This window comes from Triturus cristatus, chromosome 9 (assembly GCF_964204655.1).
Source record: "Triturus cristatus chromosome 9, aTriCri1.1, whole genome shotgun sequence".
In the NCBI taxonomy this organism is placed as follows: Eukaryota; Metazoa; Chordata; class Amphibia; order Caudata; family Salamandridae; genus Triturus; species Triturus cristatus.
In genome coordinates, this window is record NC_140592.1 from 105,216,882 (window position 1) to 105,236,221 (window position 19,340).

The following is a 19,340-nucleotide window of genomic DNA, read 5'->3' on the forward strand; positions in this document are numbered from 1 at the left end:
ACAAGAACTAGACTGTATACACATTCTATTTGTGTATTTTGTAATTAACGTGTGGTGCACCTGTGCGTTTGTTTAAATAGTAAACATTTGCTTACGTTTCTATGTAGCTGAAGACTAAACAGATAGTTGTGAACTTTAACAGATCTGTGAGCTCTGCCAGCAAACAGGATTAAATCATCCACAGAGCAGACATCTCAACTCTACGGCTGTTAATTACCATTTTAAGATTTATGAACCAGCCTAGGATGTTTTCATAGGAGGGTTGATGCTGTTGAAGGCAATACTACTGCAAAGCACCCTTTTAAAACAATTAGCAGCAAGTAAACTAGTAAGGATTGCAACTGTTCGGTATTCGGTAATAGCTTGCTTCTACAGCTCGGCTACTTTCACATTAAGTGTAAGGGAGTACAATGCAAAAGAGTACACCACACAGGTGTCTCTGCTTAAGAGGTGGGGTGTGAGGGAATGAGCCCCAGCATTGCTCACTATACAAGTCTTTCCTCAATGTTCCATATATATATATATAAAAAAAGTTCTACATGGATTTCATTATTAATGCTGTATTAGTACATTTTCTGACCCCACGCTACTTATTTTTGACCTGTAATGTTGGAGGATTTGAAGGCAGAGGTCAGAGCAGTAATGGACAATAAAGGATATTATAAATAAGCCAATCCGATTTAGGTGGACAGCAGACTGCCTTGCTCAATCGCCCAGAAATGTACACATGATGTGCACAGCATAAATCAAAAATAATAGTTCAGTACACGCATTATTAAAAGTTGCATACCTTACTCAACACTTGCAATAGATATCTCCATGATGAAGAAAATAATTTCAACTAATAAAACAAATTATACAAGATTTGTTCTTCCCCAACACTGGTAAAGATTACTGGTAAAGGCAATCATTGGGAGCTTGCAGGTCTTTTTCAAATGAGTTTTCACAATCATGTGATTTTGTAATGGAGCAGTGGGAGATGTAAATGTTATAGAAGAAAATTCCCTGCATAAAACTTTAACTAGAATACATGCATAACCTGAAACAGACTAGCAGGATGTACATAAGGCACGGACCGCAGTTTAAGTTTAAGCACAGGCACATTTTTAGGAATACATCCGATCATACTGCTTCATTTATATGGGTTTTTTGGCAATCTTTTCTGAGCATTACTGTAGACGAGGTAATTAAAAACAAATATCAGTCAAGTTTTTCTTAAACGATGCCTTCATGCCGGTGCATACTCAGCTTCCACTGCATACACCATTTGGTTATTGCAAGTCCTCAAAACTAGGATTGAGGCTACACAGAGTGCACCAAACCTAGTTTCCCTCAAAGATTTATCCAACGTGCAGAGCACAGGATAACCTCTCTTCCACCTATAAGTCCATATAGAACAACTTATACAAAACAAATACTTCAGGTAGACTTTTGAAAATCCTCAAATGGGAAATACTGCACACATCTATAAAACATTTTTTAAAAAAGGCACTTGGTGATAAACTTCCGTTGCACGCTGCCTGTAATGGTGAATATTCCCTCAGCTTGAATCCACTTACAAGTGTCCCTGTGCACAAAATATGCAGGAAAGGAGCAGAGGATAAACATCTGACATGCATCAGCACGTTACAGCACAGTAGCGGATGACAATGCACGCTTCACTCATTTTCTCACCAAACCACAGCTCTTTCAACCAGAAAATCCACCAGCCCACAGTCCCCCAAAGCACAAGTCACAAAAGAACTCTCAAGATTGTTCGGAAAGTCAAACACACAGAGTAAGCCTATAAACCTAGCAAGGCAAGCAACAACGGTTTCTGAGCAAGACTGCTGAGGAAAACGAAGAGGGTCATCCGATGTGTGGTAGCAGGAATCAAGGAGCACACTGAATTACAAATACCAAGGTAGTAACACTAAAGTATGGCACAAACTGTACAAATGAACATCAATGTACAGTTAGGAGATGCAAAGCACCAAATTGTGGCAGGAGTGGGTGGGTTGAGGAAGGACAAGGGGGAAATACAACCAGGAACATCTCAAACAATACTTGAGCATTTTCTTCAGGTTTTTCACCCCTGAAAATTGAACTAAAGTAGGAATACTGTAAAATGTTGGGTAAAGCCAACACTGTTGACAAAATAAATCCAGCTTTGTGCCAATACAAATAGGATTTCTACAGCAGTAGGTGGACAGCAGTGTCTGAATACAGGGTGGGGTGCACGTAAAGCAGAAAAAGTAGTGGACTGGCAACCACATGTGATGTGCAACTGTAACTGTACAAAGGTCAGTTGCCAATGGTCCTGGCACCAGGCTGTGTCTATGTCCACACCTGGTCTGAAGACCAGATTCGGTTTCCTGTGCCCAGTAGAATACAATATAAAAACATTGGAAAAACCTGAATAAGTGAAACTCCAGGTTTAAGCCATAATTAGATCTGCCATGGAGGAATGTAACCTTCAATACATGATTAAAATGAACCAGAGTTTCCAACACCTCCATGACACTATTAAAAAAGTAAACAAAACTGACTTTCCTTTTGTCCAACTTCGGGATGCAATATGGTTTACCTAACAGGAAACCTGAGCAACATTGTAAGATATCTGTGTCCTGGAAAATTGGCATGAGGACGAGTAGCAGACAATCTGAAAGAAGTTATTGTATGAAAGAAACCCGAATGGGAGTTACCAGAAATGGCTCAAAGGATTAGACACTACTACTTAGGGGTAAGAGAAATGTCCACTTGCGGTTTTCTACCGCCTGTGAATAAAATCAAAATCTCAGAACCACAAAGTTAGCATCTACCTGAGAAAGGGTTAAAAAAAAATGCATCATACTGTATCCAAGAAAACAGGCTTGAAAACATACACTCGTCAAATGTTAAGCAAAGAATAGACTAATGTCACTCGAATATGGGTGCTGGCCCTGCCATGAATTCATTCTCCCTCTTTTCCCCATAGCCAGACTGTGGGTCCGCATCCGGTCATGAGAAAATTTGCCACATTTCTTAGAGCTCTGCGGTCAGAAAGACACCATTATTACCTGGAAGACCTAAAGTGTGAGAATGCTTGAATTGTCCACGTGAATGTCAAACATACAGTTGCAGATTTCTCCGCAAAATCTTTGGAGTCGAAGATTTTCAAGCCTTCACTGGAAGCCGTGAATCACAGGACCAGCTCATATTTTCCCAGGAAGCAGTTTGAGAGGTAGCTTTGCATTCTCCGTAGAGCTCAACAAGAATTCCTCTGGAATTGCATCAATCCTTCTTGATGATTTCGGGAGGGAGAACATAGTCTAAATTACACCCACCATCTGATCTAGCTGTCGCATGTAGATACTCTTCAGTGGTAAAGAGTATCGGCGCTCATCAGGCACACGGTTACACTGAAAAGAAAAAGCAACACTATTAACTAATTTAAAATAGTATACACGGCTACATAATCAGTCCTTTTCAACTGGAGAACAAGTACACCACCTCCTAAGAATCAGCACCTTTGTTTCTAACTGAAACGGTTCAAAAGTAACTAAAAATGCAGAAAAACGTGTTGCAGTGCAGTGGAAGGCCCCTTTGCAAACGTTGACTGATCACCTTTCCATTTCTTATGGCTACATTTAGGTGTTAGACTGGTACTAATGAGGTGCAACCAACGCCCAGACAGTGTTTACAAGGGTAATAATGACAAATTAACGAATACCATCACTAAATGTGCCGCATTACACCGCATAATTTGACTTTTCTTGCTGAATAATTTACTCAACTCTACCGCACAATTTGGCCCTCCCGTGCTGCATACTTTCAGTGCTCTTGATTATAGCAAGGTTTGAATTCTAGGAAGGCTTTCGTTTTGCTACCTTCCGGCTACTCTACATATAGGTACTGAAAGAAGGCAAGAAGCAGTGGTGCCAGTGTTGAAATGCCCTTTGAGTCTGAGCACACCCAGAAACATGTGTTTTGCGGTATACACCAACTCCTCTACAATCTTCATACATACAATCTTCATACAGTGGTAAAGATTATAAATGTACTCCTCATAAAGGACAGAGTAAAACCTTTCCACTGAGGAGAGAAAGAATGTGTAATAAAATAGGATTTGCAATCACTCAGGAGATTTTCTCATGGTTTGACACGGATTCTCCTTTGTTGACCTTCTGTTAAATATTGGCATGCATCGAACAAGTTTACAAAAGGAGTTCACAAAAAAATTGTATCTAAAGTAGTTTAACAGTTCAGCAAAATATTCTTTCCCAGGAGTTTTGTGCAGCAAAGGGTTGGGCTTACTTGCCCAGCGGGCAAAATAAAAAATATAACGTTTTGGTCCTTGACCGCCCAGTGGACAAAATACAAATAATCCACGTTTTTGTCCTTGACCGCAAACAAAGTGACCTTGTACCGCACAACAAGAGTTCTACATTCCTGGTGGCACCATAAACATTTGGCCTGAATGACGCACTAATGAAAATCAAGGGTCTTACAAATCGAGACTACTCGCCTGTAAGGGTTTCGAGGCACGGGGGGGAGGGGATGTCGAAGGCACTGTGATCAGTCAAAGGCACTGTGGTCCCACCATTCCCACTCTTTATCCCCCTCAGTGAATCAGTGGCTTAACAATAGCCCCGCAGTGCTGGGGGGACCGGACCTCCATGGGGCCCTCCTTCGGGACGGTGCATGGGCTACGAGGCCCCTGGCCTAAGAGCTCCTGACTGAGTCTGGAGCGTAGGGGGCCCCCCTCCATGTACATTGGAGTGGGGGGGGGGGGGGGAGGGAGAGGCGGTACCTCAAGTTTTGTTACACCACTCAAGTGAATTAATGATCTTGGTGTACGTTTTACGAGGCAGCTGAGCCCATAGTTATGCTTTGGAATCAGAGTGTCCATAGGAGTTTTGGAGAGGTATGCTGTAAGTCTCACATGCACTATACTACCTAGTGAGGTTTCATAGGACAAATCAGACTCCTTTTGGTCAATGTATAAATTGCTAGAAAGGAGGTGTGTCAGTTTGACAGATGATATCAAAGTAAGGAGGGGAGATAAGAGGAGTTGTCACAAATCATCAAGGTCTCCCCTCGGCTTCAGGTTAATTAGCCGAGGAGAGACCTTGGTGCAAGTGTGACTACAGGCTCACCTTGCCACCAGAGGACCCATGGAGCAAGACTTTAGCTTTTTATATGTATAACAAACTATAGCACCACATAGGTGAAATGCGCATTTGAGCATGCAGTGTGTGTGAAGTTGCTATACTTTGCGATAATGATACAGAGAGGTGAATTCCTTGGTCCTGGAAATAGCCACAGGGAAGGATGGCTTGAAACATTTAGACCGTGTAGAAGGAAGTGTCATTAAAATCACACATTCTTTTTTACATTTCTTCCCTTTTAAACCACACTGTCTTGTCCAAAGGACTGAATAAAGCATAGCATTCCTACCAGGCAGGTATTATAAATTCACATAAAAAAAACTCCCAACTCCTATTCAACCATCTAGTGTATACAAATGAGTGCTCCCACATACGTCACAGGTAGCAGCACACCACCTTCCGCAGCAGAAAAGGAAGAACCCTATGAAAAAACATGCATCCAAAGGGTAACCCTTGTGGGTGAGGCCTGTATAAAAAAAAGCCCAGCATTTTTTCCTCCCTGTTGGTAGTGTAGCACACATTCCGGAGTAGGGCTCTAATTTTACAGATGAGACAAACACCATTGCCAGGACCCAGAGAATCGTAGTTTCTTGAATCCCTAACACAAGATTTTTCAAACCGAATCCATTAAGCTCCAACTCCAACTCATCCATTTATCCACAGAAGGGCTGACTGCATCAAAGAAGCACTCACTTGGGTCTGTGCAGTGAAAGCACCCCAACAGGTGTTGAGCTTCTCACTACTGTGTTGTCTGAATCCACAGTCCAACCCGGTTCACACAGCAAGTACAGCAATGAGTCTGGGTAGAGTAGGGAACCAGAACCAAAAGGAAAAGTCACAAATTCCTCCGAATCCATCCAACTGGAAGCTGTTTTGGCTGACTGAGCCAAAGAATTAGAAAGAGCATCTTTTTAAAGGGTCCAGTGTGATTTTAGACCGCTGAGACATGAGAGGGGTTCAACTTCCTCCAATACTTATAGGAAATACTCCTAGAATAAAGAGGGAGGTCTTATAGGAAATACTCCCAGAATAAAGAGGGAGGGTTCTGCTCTCCTCTACTCTATGTTGAAGTCAGGTCGGAGTCTGAAGGAGTGGAATCACATAATACTTACAAATATAATCCCACACACATCACCACAGTGGGGGAGAGCGGGGACAAAGGACAAGGAGAGACCAAATCTATAGCCCTCTTCTTAGACGCAAGTGGTGATCCTGATACAAGAGGAGCGGTATCAGGAATAAGAGAAGGGAAAGAGCTGTGATGGAAAGTACAAGGGAAGGAGCTGTGAAGGAAAGCAGAAGTAAAAACTGAAATGTTATTACTCATGTTATAGATGTTAGAATAAAATGTTCTTGCTGTGTTGCTCATGCATCCATTTATGTTAAGTTGGCATTCGCTGCACCATTTTATGTTTAGCCGCCATTTTGAGCTATGATTGAAACTAAAAAAATTTTTTGTCTCTGCTGAAAGCAGCTGTGATAGTTTGTTTCTCCAAGGTTGGGCCTTGCTGTACTAATGAATACACTGTTCTCATTAGCGCATACCTTTCCCACTAGATAGAGGCCTGCTCCCACCAGACCAGCAGTGGGCACAGGCAGAACGACCTTGGCGTAGAGAGAATATGTGCTCGGTCTCAGGATCGAAACTCATCCCTCTGTACCTTCTTTGTCTAGCGGTCTCCAACTGGAAATTACCAGTCTGGGCGTGTCTTTATTGGTTCTGAATTGTACATAATGTATCATCATGCTTGCTGAAGTCAGTCCCCTCTGCAGCAATCCCAGGAGGCTGGTCAGACTGTTCTCAGCGAGTGTAGCTGAATAAAAAATACTTGTTTTGTATTCTCTACTGTCTGACCGACTCTTCAATTGTATGGAAGGCTGATAGGTGGTCGTGAGTGACCAGGGTGGCCCTAGTTTGGTCACTTCCTTCATTGGGTCAATGGAAGAACCAACAGCAAGACCCTGAATGCTCCACCTAGGATGTCAAGAAGAATATGGTCTGAAGAGAAGACTGCATATTTAAATCTGATTAAAGAAACTCCCTGCGATGCAATAAGAGTATATGCAAAGCACTATCAGTGACTACAGTTTCATTTCACTACTGAATTTATATTGAAATCAATCACATCTGGAATCTGTATGTTCTATCACCTTCCTACCAGAAAGAGATTTGCATTGATTGTTGTAACTTATGAGTCAAAGAGGATAGAGAAATCACAGTTATGAGTGAGCTTACCACAGAAAAGTTATTTATTTTGATTGGTTTTGTTACGCACAATGAAGTACAGTGGAGATAGACAGCAGTTTTCCACATTTTCTCAAAAACAAGGTTTTAAAAACATGCATGGTGTCCAGCTATTGCCCCAAAGTAGAGCCAGCTAACTTCCTGATTAAAGAGACAACTGAAATGACACTCCTGTGTTCGAGGAACGCTCCACATAAATGCTCACAGAAGTACTAGAAATAAATAGACTGGGACCATGCAGGGAAGGGATCACAACTAATACCGGAAACATCACAGGTGCCAGGATAGTGGGGCTCCGACATCAGGGAGAGAAGTACCCTTTAAAGGGGAATCCCCTTTTTTGGTTGGGTGAAGCAGTTTGCCAATGAGTAAGATTACTTAACACTGAACACTTTTGCAACGTAGGAAAACCACAGGTGGTAGAATTAGGGCAAAGGATCAGTGTCAGCTAGGATATAAACATAGGGTGATAGGATGGCTTAAGAGTGTAAACGATAAAAATCACCATTGACAAAGATCCAGTGAACCTGTGAAGTAAATGGCATGGCTGCAGACGATAAATTAAATTCGATATCGCCATGGTGGGATTGTATACGAAGGGTTTCCAGAGCTGAAAAATGAGAATCATGAATGTGTGTAGTTTCCCAGGTCGAATTGTTGACTCATTGCAAGAGGTAACTGATAGAGTGACTGAAGTAGAACATGAAGGTCTGGGAGCATTAGTTAAAGTCCTAGGTGACGATATTGGAGGTGGTGTCAGAACCGGACAGAGGCCGAATGTCTCCACTGTAGTGAAATGACGTTGATTTCTTTCATATACTATATTTCAAGATTTTGCTTAGGCTTTCTAGTTTTGCTTTTATGTTTACTTTACAATACTATTAAAAAGAAAGGGAATATAATGGGAATATAATGGGACACCACGCGCATGACATAAGGTAGGATTTTGTAACTAGGGTTCCAGGTTGGTCTTTAGAAGGATGATCAGGCTGGTTTTGACACTATCTGCACGTAAACAAAATCACAGGGGGGAAAAGCCAGTGAAATGTCTCAATTTATTATATGAATCAGCTAAGTACAAACACACAGACACTTGGTCTGGAGCATACAGACTGTGATAGGCAGACGGTGACAGACACTGGCAGACACACTATAATTAAAGCGGAAGGTATGAAGAAAGATCGCAAGACCTCTATCCCTTCCGTCCACCAGAGACCTCACGATAGTGAAACCAACAACAAGCTCTTGCCCCTTTTCCTTTTTGGGTGTTTCGGAAAGTAAAAGGGGCAAGAGGCCATAGCAAATGCTATGCTACACACATACATGTAACATAAGCATTGCTGTATTCATACAATTCCAAACTTGTATCCCATTCCAAAAATGGGATAAGTCATTACTTATAAGAGTGGTTATGTTGAAGGTCGTGAAAATTATTGGACCAGGGTATCGGTGCAGTTCATGTCTAGAGAACGCAGTATTCACAAAGAAATATTCAGTGTATCAAATCAATTTTAAAAACTTTGAGAATCGCATGTCCAATAGCAGAAACTAATGAAGCAGCCCCGTCTGGAGTAATGCTTACAGTGTAATATCTTGCACAAGCACACTTTACATCCTAAAAGAGATGCCTAGTGGAGGGCCTGCAGAGGATTCCTCGATTGGAAAATAGCCGTCACTTTGAAACTATATTTGGTAGTTCTGCTAGCCAGGACGTTTTTTTCTAGACCAGTAAAGTACTTCTCATGTTGTAATTCCTTTCAAAGAACATACATGTGAAATCCAGAATGCTGTACACTACAAACTCACCTCAGCAGAATGACTTCCCCATTCTCGCCAAGGAACTCTAGGTTTTCCCACACCCTTGCCATGCAGACGAGTAGGGGATACTTGTGGCATAACTTACATTTGAGCTGGAATTGGCTACTCGAGGGTTCGGTCGTATGTTGGCAATATTTTCTTCTTCCTCTTCATCCTCTGGAAATATATCCTGCCAGAGAGAGTCGCGAAGACGTTTATCCAGTGGCACAATATGCCCCTCAGTGGTGAAAAGGTACTTGTTGCCAGATTTGTGAACAGGGTTCTCCTCATCAAAAAGCTGAAAATTAATGGAAAGTGTAAGAACAAAGCAAGAAGTATACAGACCGGGGGGTCTCCAAGCTTTTCTGTTATAAGAGCTGTTTGTGTCCATTGAAAATCATACCAAGCTACTAATGTGCTAACAGTGAGCACACAAGACGAGATTACATTAGTGATCACCCCATAAGGCAAGGTTGTCATCCGTAATGTCAACATGGTGTTATGAATTTGGAATGTAAATACAGAGTTAATACATGACAGCCGCAGATTCAATGCCTCTTGCACCAAGGTAATCATTTTAGTTACGTCTCTCCAATGCCTCATGATTTAAAACTCCAATAGCTGTTTTAAATATAATTTTAGAACTCCAGCCATTTGTCTTCAAACATCAGCTAAGCACATGAGTTCTGAAAATACACACTTTTGTCTCAAATGCACACTTTTCAATTTAGGGATGTACATATTAATTCAAACAAGCATTAGCTTCTAGTTTAGTAGGCCGGGCTGCACCCTGGCAAACTACTTCCAGGTAGATGAACAGCTACTGGTTGGAGAAGCCTGATACAGACCATAATATGGAATTTGCACAAAGGAGGCAAGACAGGACCAAATCACAGATTAGAAGGGTAGCAGCACTGTCCTGCCAATCAGAAAAATAACCCTTTCATGCTACATGTGAGGAAACCTTTTGCAAGCTGCTCAATAAACATGTGTCCCTCTGCATTAGAGCCTGCTATCCTTTTGGGCACCATGAGCATGCAGAAAACCCACAATCTATTGTTCTCCGAGTGCGCATGAAGATACAAAATCCAGGTTGGGAGCGTAAATGCAGGGAGTGACAGCCACAAAGGAAATAGAACTTCTATTACTGCTGAACCAGACACTTTAATATAACAGGGACAAATTGTTCGTTATGACACATTTGTATGTGTGTGTATTGTAATATTTTAATGAAAGTTAATGTTTGGACAGATATCATTGGCAATAAAGCTTTATGCATGCATGTAAGCTTCTAGAGTGCTTTTCTAATAAATAGAATACCGCTGAATTGTCAGGTGAGCAGCGAATGAGAGTTCAAGATGCTGGTAACAACTCATAGAAGGACTACCACACAAATGTTCAGTTTTTAGTCTCTGTGTCTCTTGAAGGACTTAATCCTTGCGCGTCCCATCTCAAGATTTGCCATGTAAGAAGGGCTTTTCGAACAGATGGCTGTATATGCCAAACATGAGAGTTTAAATTGGACCTTCGCTTCCAAGAGTCAGCAATGTAATCTTTTCAAGATTGGCAATATGTGGTCAGGTTTCTACTGGTTTGAGAAAAGTCTAGTTGTAAAAGGAAATATGGCTTTTAACAGATCAACAAATGAGTTGGTGGTGCTAGTCAATATATCGTTACCAAAATCCACCCGAGAGAGAGAGAATGTGCGAGATGCAGTTTGCTTCAGTATGGAATGTTTTTTTTTTCTTTAGGGATTTGAAGTATGGTTCTCTCAATTGTACGTATTTGTTTATATATGGAATTGAGAAAGGCTGTAAAAGTCCAAAGAATTTACTTCAGGGTCAGTGTGTGAAATCCTCATACACTAATACAGAATCGAATCCACTTTAAAAAATAGTGTGGATGGGTTGTATTATAGAACCACACATGCCTTTAAACGAGGGCCTAACAAGAGCATAAGTCTTTACAACGTGTCTTTACCATGCATAATTTTACAATGCATGCCCCTTTACAATGCATGCGTAAGTATGTCGCAGGTATGTATAAACAAATATATATATATTAGGGCAAGGGCGTTTTTCATGTGGGTTGGGTTATTTAGGTAGCAAGGGTATTTCTTGGTTTTAGGGTGGATAGGGGTATTCGGGGTCAAGGGTGGGTTTAGGGGTGTGTAAGGGTATTTGGGTGGCAAGGTTATTGTAGGTTTTAGGGGTGGGCAAGGGTATTTTGGTGTCAAGGGTATTTTTATGGTGGGTTGGCGATCAATAAGGTGTAATAAATATCCTAAACCCAACCCACCCTAAAAGTACCCTTGCCACCCAAATACCCCTATCCACCCTTAATATAAGCTTAAATATATTTACTTACATTTAAATCGCATGTGTGGTAAAGGAATATGCGCTATAACATTTGTGTGGCAAAGACATGCATTGTAAAGACTTAAAAATGTCACTGTGCAGGTCTTCAATTACCAGTATGCACTTGAACTCACTGGAGGCCCACTGGAGGGCGGTACTATATTTAAATTGGCAATTATGCTCTATGTTTACTCAACTGTCACGCTGACCTGTGAACAGTGCTGGGGAACCCGAAACGCGTCGAGCCCGAGGTGTTTTGCAGAGTTTGCGGTTATCTGAAATAAATCACATTAGAAAGTGCTGAGAGTGCATTTTTGTTTGAGGACCAACTTTGAATGCAAACAAGATGGCTGGTCCACCCGTGAAGACGCTCCACTGCGCTATTATAACACAGGTCCATGTGACTACGATTCTCACTCACGCACTGAGCAACAGTGCGTGTGAATTGCATCAGCAAGCTCGGTAAGGTGGTATTGGAGAGATTAACATTTGTGTGTGACGGAGCAAAACCCATTGAAGGGGTAAATGTCATTGTGCAGGTCTTCAATTACCAGTATGCACTAGAACTCATTGGAGGCCCTTGAGGGCTGTACTTTATGTAAATTGGTAATTAAGCTCTGTGTTTGCTGAACTGTCACACTGACCTGTGAACAAGGCCTGGGGAGCCCGAAACGCGTCCGGCCCAAGGTGATTTGCAGAGTTTGATGGTATCTGAAATAAATCACATTAGGGCCTGCTGGGAGTGCGTTTTTGTTTGAGGACAAACTTTGAATGTGAAAATACGAAAAGACGAAACGCGTCAGGCAATGAAGGATGAAAGGCTGTTACCTTTATCGTGAGGGAGACGATGTTTCTACCTATTAAAGGCCTGGTGTCGATGCTGGCTCAGAGTGCAACTCATTCCTGAAGGGTAACTTTGAGCGTGTATTTTTTGCGGCAGCCCAGCCGTAGAGTTTGCACCACCCCGAGATGCTGAGGGGGCCGCAGGTTCAAGATACACGGAACTAATTGCGGAGAGCCGGCAAGGATCAATAACAGACACTGCCTCACGAGGCCCATCTGGGGGCTTGCATTGCTTAAGGACAGTAAGAGGTGCCATTATTCAAAACCACATCTCCCACAATGCTTCGTGTCAAGGGACCGGCCCATTTGAGGGCGTATTCTGGCATTTAATGGGAGGTGGTGGGAAGCACTCACCTGAACATCCAGCCTTTGAAGAAGAAGGACTTATCCCTTCGAAACGCGTCAGGCAATGAAGGATGAAAGGCTGTTACCTGTATCGTGAGGGAGACAATGATGTTTCTACCTATTAAAGGCCTGGTGTCGATGCTGGCTCAGAGTGCAACTCATTCCTGAAGGGTAACTTTGAGCGCGTATATATATATATATATATATATATATATATATATATATATATATATATACACACATATATTTATACTGACCTGCAAGATACTTACATTTAGGTTACTGAATATGCGTGATAAAATGTGCATGGGAAAGATATGCATTGTAAAGACTTATGCATTGATAAGGATGCGTGGGAATGGTATTTTGGGTGGTAATGACCGCGTTGTAAAGGCGGTTTCCCTGGGTGGAGGGGCATTAAAATACCATAAAACCAGACACCAAGGATTTGGGGGGTAGGGAATTTGATTACAATTCCTCAAACCAGACACCCAGAATTTGAGCCATAGGCAAACTTACTCAAGAGTTTGGACATGGGCCAGCAATGAACAGAAGCAGACCCCCATGTTATTCGTTTTTGCAGCTCTTCGCTATGAATAGGTTTGCATTTCATTCCTGGGTGCTGCTGGATCATTCAGTGTATCCGTGCGCTATTTTCTTGACTATCCATATTACTTAACCTATTAGCAGGTCCTATTCTTCTCGAAATGTGTAGCATTGAGAGGATATTCAGTTTTCATGTTAGTCGCTTGGTTTTAATGCATGTGACTTTTCCTGAGACCAACTCCAGGAGTAAGCCTTAATTGCCCAACTTCCCTACCCTTGAAAAGTCAAATGTCCACAGGGAGTAACATTATTATCCAATTTTAGTGCAACTGTATTGCTGGGGCAGAAGCAGTAACCAACAGTAATCACTACAAGTCACTGAATGCCCCTGTTCCCCAAGGGGCTGGAGGTATCCATTCTTCCTCCCCCATTAATGTGCTTTATTCTAGTCAGGTGCTTACAGTGCTGAGGAGAGAATGCACTAGAAACATGCCCTTTAATCCTCCCACAAGGTGTTACAATGCTGTAGGATGAATGCATAGATGTGGAAGGAGGTTACAAAGGTGTCTATGAAAAAATGAAGGATCACAATCGGGGGGTTGAATCCTCCAGAGAAGTCTCTAAACAAATGGGCCATCAACGAAGGGCTGCAGCATCTGCAGAAACAGTCCAAGTACTCCACGAGAGAGCGGGCAGCAGGGGCATCTCTGCTATGTTGAATAGACTACAAATTGGGAACATCACAAACGTTAAGACTCCTCTGTGGCTGGCCCTCCATACCCATCCCGCCTCTTGCTGAGAAGTCTCCAGAGAGAGGTGGGCATTGAAATCAAAGAGTGAAATTAATCACAGCACACAGTGTCATCTAGGCTCTGGGTGATAGCCCATCAAGTATATTGGTATCCCTTTGGACAGGGGGTGCTCATCCTGGTATTTAGCGATCACAGGGAGTCACCTTGACTAGGGAAACAAAAAGGTTTGGCATACAAGAGAAATTGCCCAGCACGGTTTTTGGACTGCGGCACATACAGCTTTCACCAAAGAACTGACTGATCAAAATCTTGGATATAACCACTTCAACATGCAGAGGACTGACCTAGAGTCAGACTGTAAATTCTGTTCCAGCCAGTAGAGATGAAAATCCTTTGAGTCAGCACACATTTACAAGTAATATTTGAAAACATGAACAGATAAACACTCACGTCTAAAAGAGTGAGCTAGAGGAACGTGCTTGCAATCTACATTACAACAGTTAATAGTACAAATAAATAAATTGACAGGTGTCCTACTCAAAACAACAAATTATGAAAAACTGTGTGTCAATTCCTCCACTGTCCTAAGAATGGCAAAGCAAAGAATGTCAATTTCTTCACTACAGACTACTTGGGGTTTCTTTCAATTTAAAAAAAAAAAAATGTAGAAGCCATGAGAACTCGAATATTTATGTGCCTTTTGCAACCCCAGACACCATGAACCTTTGCCCTTCAGCCTCCAGTTGTCTTTTCTTTTTACCTTGTTTTTGTAATGTCCCTGCTTAACAGTCAGATGATTTCAGTTCTGCCCACAAGGCTCTTCCCTGCTAGCAGAGTCTTTATTTAATACTCAAAAACTTGCTACACATATAGGTGGGAAGCAAGTAACAATTTATCTTATATATCGGTTTCTTGCACTATTTCTGAAACGCATTCTGTAGGAAGCTGGCTCCTTATATGGTATACCAAAAAGAGGTACACCAGGCAAACAGTCCAGGTATTTTCCTCACCATGTGAACAGGGGCTAGCTCTAGTAATCCCAAGATGCTCTTTTAGGATATAGTGTGGTTGAGCAGCCTTATCAGAGATGTTAGACATCTGTAAATACACACAATAATCAATAATGATGCAAATGACTCAATAAGGAGATCCACACCAATTTATAAAAATAACATGCATCTTTATATATGTTTAGGCACCAGAATCAATACAGTCATGTAAGAACGTTTAAAAGGAATGCTTCTGCATTTAAAAACTGGATACTTGGTGCATACTTAAGAAGTGGCAATGTTATCCTATGAGAGGAAAACCAAGTAAGGCATTCAGGCACAATTCGGAGACGTACGAGATCGATCTCCTAGACTTAAGGGGAGTATGGGGCAAGATCCAAGGCACCACCAACAGGTACCCCTCGGGTGGCATTGGGGAGGCTGGGTGCAGAGGTGCTTTTCAGCATCGGGTGCCAAATGTTATCCTATAGAGCTCAGTCCGGTTGAAAAGAAGCTGCAGGCTTGGACCGAGTAGCCAGTGGTTCTGAACCACAAGGGGACTCAGGTCTCACGAAGCTTGGGGACACCTTTGGTCTTCTCTATGGGCGACAGGTACAGAGGTGTCTTCAGGTGTCAAATTTTCATCACCGGGGGCACCCACGGTAGAAGAGGTCTGCAAACAGAGGCATCAAGCGGTGTCGGGAAGTCCACAGTAGGCAAGTCCAGAGCAGGCTTAGTCTATGGAGGCCGGGAGACCACGCTCAGACTGTTGGCCCACTTTAACTCGGGCTAGGTGGCACGGGTGCAGTGGTGCTTTCCGGTGTTGGGTTTTGGCAGTCCGGAGGCCTTTGAGGTCTCCTTGGGTGCCAACAGGATGCAGGGAAGCAGTGCCGCTGCTTCACGGCAGTTCCCGAGTCTCGGCAGAAGTGCGAGCAGTCCTCCCAAGCTTTGGGAGGCACAGCAGTTTTCAGGATGAGTCTACTTTGGCGTAATCTTTGGGAACAGCAACAGGACATAAGGGTTGGCGCCAAGTCAGTTGCTTCTTCCACAGTACTTGCTTTTCGCAGCTCTTCTGTACTTCTTTTGGTCAGCAGGATCAGATTCTCTGGTGCCAGGGTTCCCCAAAATACGAAGTTACAGAAATTAGGGAAGTGTAAGGTAGTAGCCAATGGGCTAACCACACTTGGGGTCACTACCCCCACTATATGACCACTTCCTGGGGGAGGTGGTCATAATAATTTCCCAGAATTCCAGATTTTGCCACCACCAATATGGCTAACTTTGAAAAGTCGCCTCCACTTCCAGTAGCCCACCTTATGCGTGGCACTAGCCTGAGTGTGGGCACGCTTATCTGACTAGATCATGCTCCTGCCTGTCCAGGTGCCAATGGCTCTGGACAAAGGCGGTCTGGACAAAGGCGGTCACCCTCTTCTCCTGTGAGAGAAACCAGATTCGCACAAAGGCAGTAGGCGCTGTGAATCTCCCCTTTCTTGGAATGTTAACCTGGAGCTCAACCCTTGGGAGGAGGTGAAAACACCCTCTGCCCAAGCAGGCCTGGTTTCTGGCCTCCCGAGAGCAAAGCCCCACACACTGGTGGGGCGGGAGGGGGGTGTTAGACACTCGTCTCTGGTGGCAGGCTGACGAAAGCCAATCAGTCTGCACCAGGGGCTAGTAGCTTTCCAGGGGGCACCTTTAAGGTGCCCTCTGGGTGCATGTATTACTAAATCAGACACTGGAATCAGTGTGGGTTTATTAATACGAGATGTTTGATACCAAACATCCCTCTTTTCAGTGAAGCCACTGTGTAACTGGGGGAACTCGTTTTCACCAGTGTCCAGCACATGTTTTGAAATGGCTTCCCAGTTCACTTATACTGGCAGTAATGGAATGGACGAGCACAAGGGCATATCTGCTCATGCAGATATGCTCTCACATGTTCCTTAGGGCTGTAAGGCCTGGTGTAGGGGTGACTTACAAATATTACATACTGTGTTATGGGACATGGCACACAGGGATGTGTGTCATGTTGTGTTTTCTCCATTGTCTGCACCAAGACACGCAGCCTGCAGTTGCAGTTTGCATGAACTTGATGAGGGGTCCTTTAGGGTACCACAATTCATGCTGCAGCCCTTTGGGGACGCTCTTTAGCGCTTCAGGCCCTAGGTAATATGTACTAGGGACTTATAGGGTACTAAAGGTATCGCCAATTGGGGAAAAACAATTGCACAGTTTAGGGAAAGATCTGGCTCTGGGAGCCTGGTTGGCAGGAATCCAGAACACTTCCAGTCGAAATCACATCAAATTGCAGGCAAAAAGGGGGGGGTGACCATGTCAAAATGGGCACATTCCTGCACATTCTTCTTGAAAGACCAATGTCTTTCTGCAAATATATCTATGTTCAAGCATAAGATATTTATGCATTTCATTTACATCAGTGTTTTCTCAAACTGAACACAGCCTTACACCTGAGAAAAAAAAGTATGTTAGCTCAAAGAGGCAAACAAAGGATATCTTGGATAAAAAGGTCTCACTGATCCTTAAAGAGAGAAGACTAGGGAAGGGCTCCTGTAATGCTTTCTCTTTACAGCTGTTATAGGGCTCCTGAAGCTTGAAGCAAAAGGGGCCAAACAAAAACTGAAATAAGCTGATCAATGTGCATCTTTAAACGTGCAAAATGTGGTTGTAGATTATGAACAGAGGGGGCACGGTAAACAGGCACATTGTGAGCATGGAGATTGCATGAAGAAACTGGAACAACTGGAGAAAGGCAGTCATAGTAGAGCTCACCAACTACACTAGTTCAAGGGGCAGAAACACTTGGAGTTAGCCACTAATGCTGGAAAATGGCAGATCGATTTGGTGTGAGAGGGGGCCACACTTCGAGACCATTATTTGCAATTCTAGGAACAGAGTGGAGGAGCTTACAAGGTTGGAAAAAGGGTGCAAATGATGGCAGCTAAGACATTAGTTAAGTCGCCAGCCTAAGTGGCTGCAGGGAGAAAAGGTTGACAGCAGGGAAATGTAGGAAAGAAGGGTTTTGCTAGGAAACACAAGGGACTTCAATTCTACAGGAGTCGGAGTTACGAAGGTCGATGGCGATGTAACAGTTTGATTGTGTGAACTACACCACCAAGTAGCCTTCCCGGTGGCGACAAACAGGTTGAAAGGCCACACGTGTGCTTTCAAGGAGCATTTGGGTGCTATGAAATCGCTTCATATACCAAAATATTTGTAAATCACTCTGGAATTTGCTAGAAACTTTATTTGAGGTTATTGCAAATGACAGTACAATTGTATGACCCATCTTACACCTGGCAAGCTTACCAAAGCAGTTACGGTAAGAATACCATGGATGTTGGTATAACGTGTGCAGCACAGCAGACTGATCGCCAGTGCCAGTTTCTGCTCCTGCTCTTCACATTCCAAAACAACCTGTCCTCTCACGGGGCAGTCCCCATGTCTGAATCTCATCTCAATGTTCAGCAAGGCCCAGATCTTTTCCCACATCTCATTTCAGCGATGTATTGCACGCGACAGCTTACGACTGCACTGAAGTGTAAACACTGGCTTTGAAAATGTTTGAAAGGTGCCAACTCAGTGAAATTAAGGGACTGTCACTCATTTAAACAAAACATATCTGCTAAATCTAGACACTCCTTTATGTTCAGAACGAGGGCCAAAAATAAACATTTTAAAGCAGCAAACAACGAACAATTCAATTTTTTCACTATGCCTCATGGGCATAGCTTCGCCAGGTGGTCCACGTAATTTGTGGCATTATCAGCAAATTCTGATGTATTCATGCACAGATTTTTGAAATCTGCAACTTGTACTTTTGCCACTATGAATGTATAACTAAACCTCAGAACACAATTTACAGAGGATCAAAAACGTTAGGAATTACAGAGGAAACAGTCTAGCAGCTATGCAGGGTTGCATATTTCAGTTATACACGTCTGCAAGTGTGCCACTTTGGTCTCTGGTGTATATAATGCCTTTGAAAGATGGAATGCTTGAATATAGATTTTATGTGCAAATAAAAGAGGATAGTCCAAATAAGTTTGTTTGCATTCTCATACCTTTTGTTGGTCATTTACAGTGGAAAAAAATAAACGTTCCAGAATGCAAAGAATAAATATAGGCCTCCATGGGCTGTTCCCGCGGATATGGGCCAACTTACAACTTCTCTGTGCCGACCTACTGCACACTGACTTGAGCCCTCTATTGTACATCCAACACGCCCTTCGGGTCACACTACTGGAAATCCACCAGTGTGCTGCTGCTGCGAATGGTTATGAATAATAGTTGAAGGATATGCATTTACGCCTATGCGTTAT

The 19,340-nt window shown here is 42.9% G+C and overlaps 1 protein-coding gene across 1 annotated transcript in view; it reads right to left on the reverse strand.

Moving 5' to 3' along the window:
• Positions 1 to 961: 961 nt before the first annotated feature.
• Positions 962 to 19,340, reverse strand: part of EDEM1 (ER degradation enhancing alpha-mannosidase like protein 1) — a 99,049-nt gene continuing 80,670 nt past the window's right edge. The window contains exons 11-12 of the mRNA XM_085624504.1: positions 9,278 to 9,469; positions 962 to 3,380 (exon numbers count right to left, since the gene is read on the reverse strand). Of these exons, the coding sequence (XP_085480630.1) occupies positions 3,291 to 3,380; positions 9,278 to 9,469 (282 nt within the window). The 3' untranslated portion in view covers positions 962 to 3,290. The remainder of the gene's footprint in view (positions 3,381 to 9,277; positions 9,470 to 19,340) is intronic.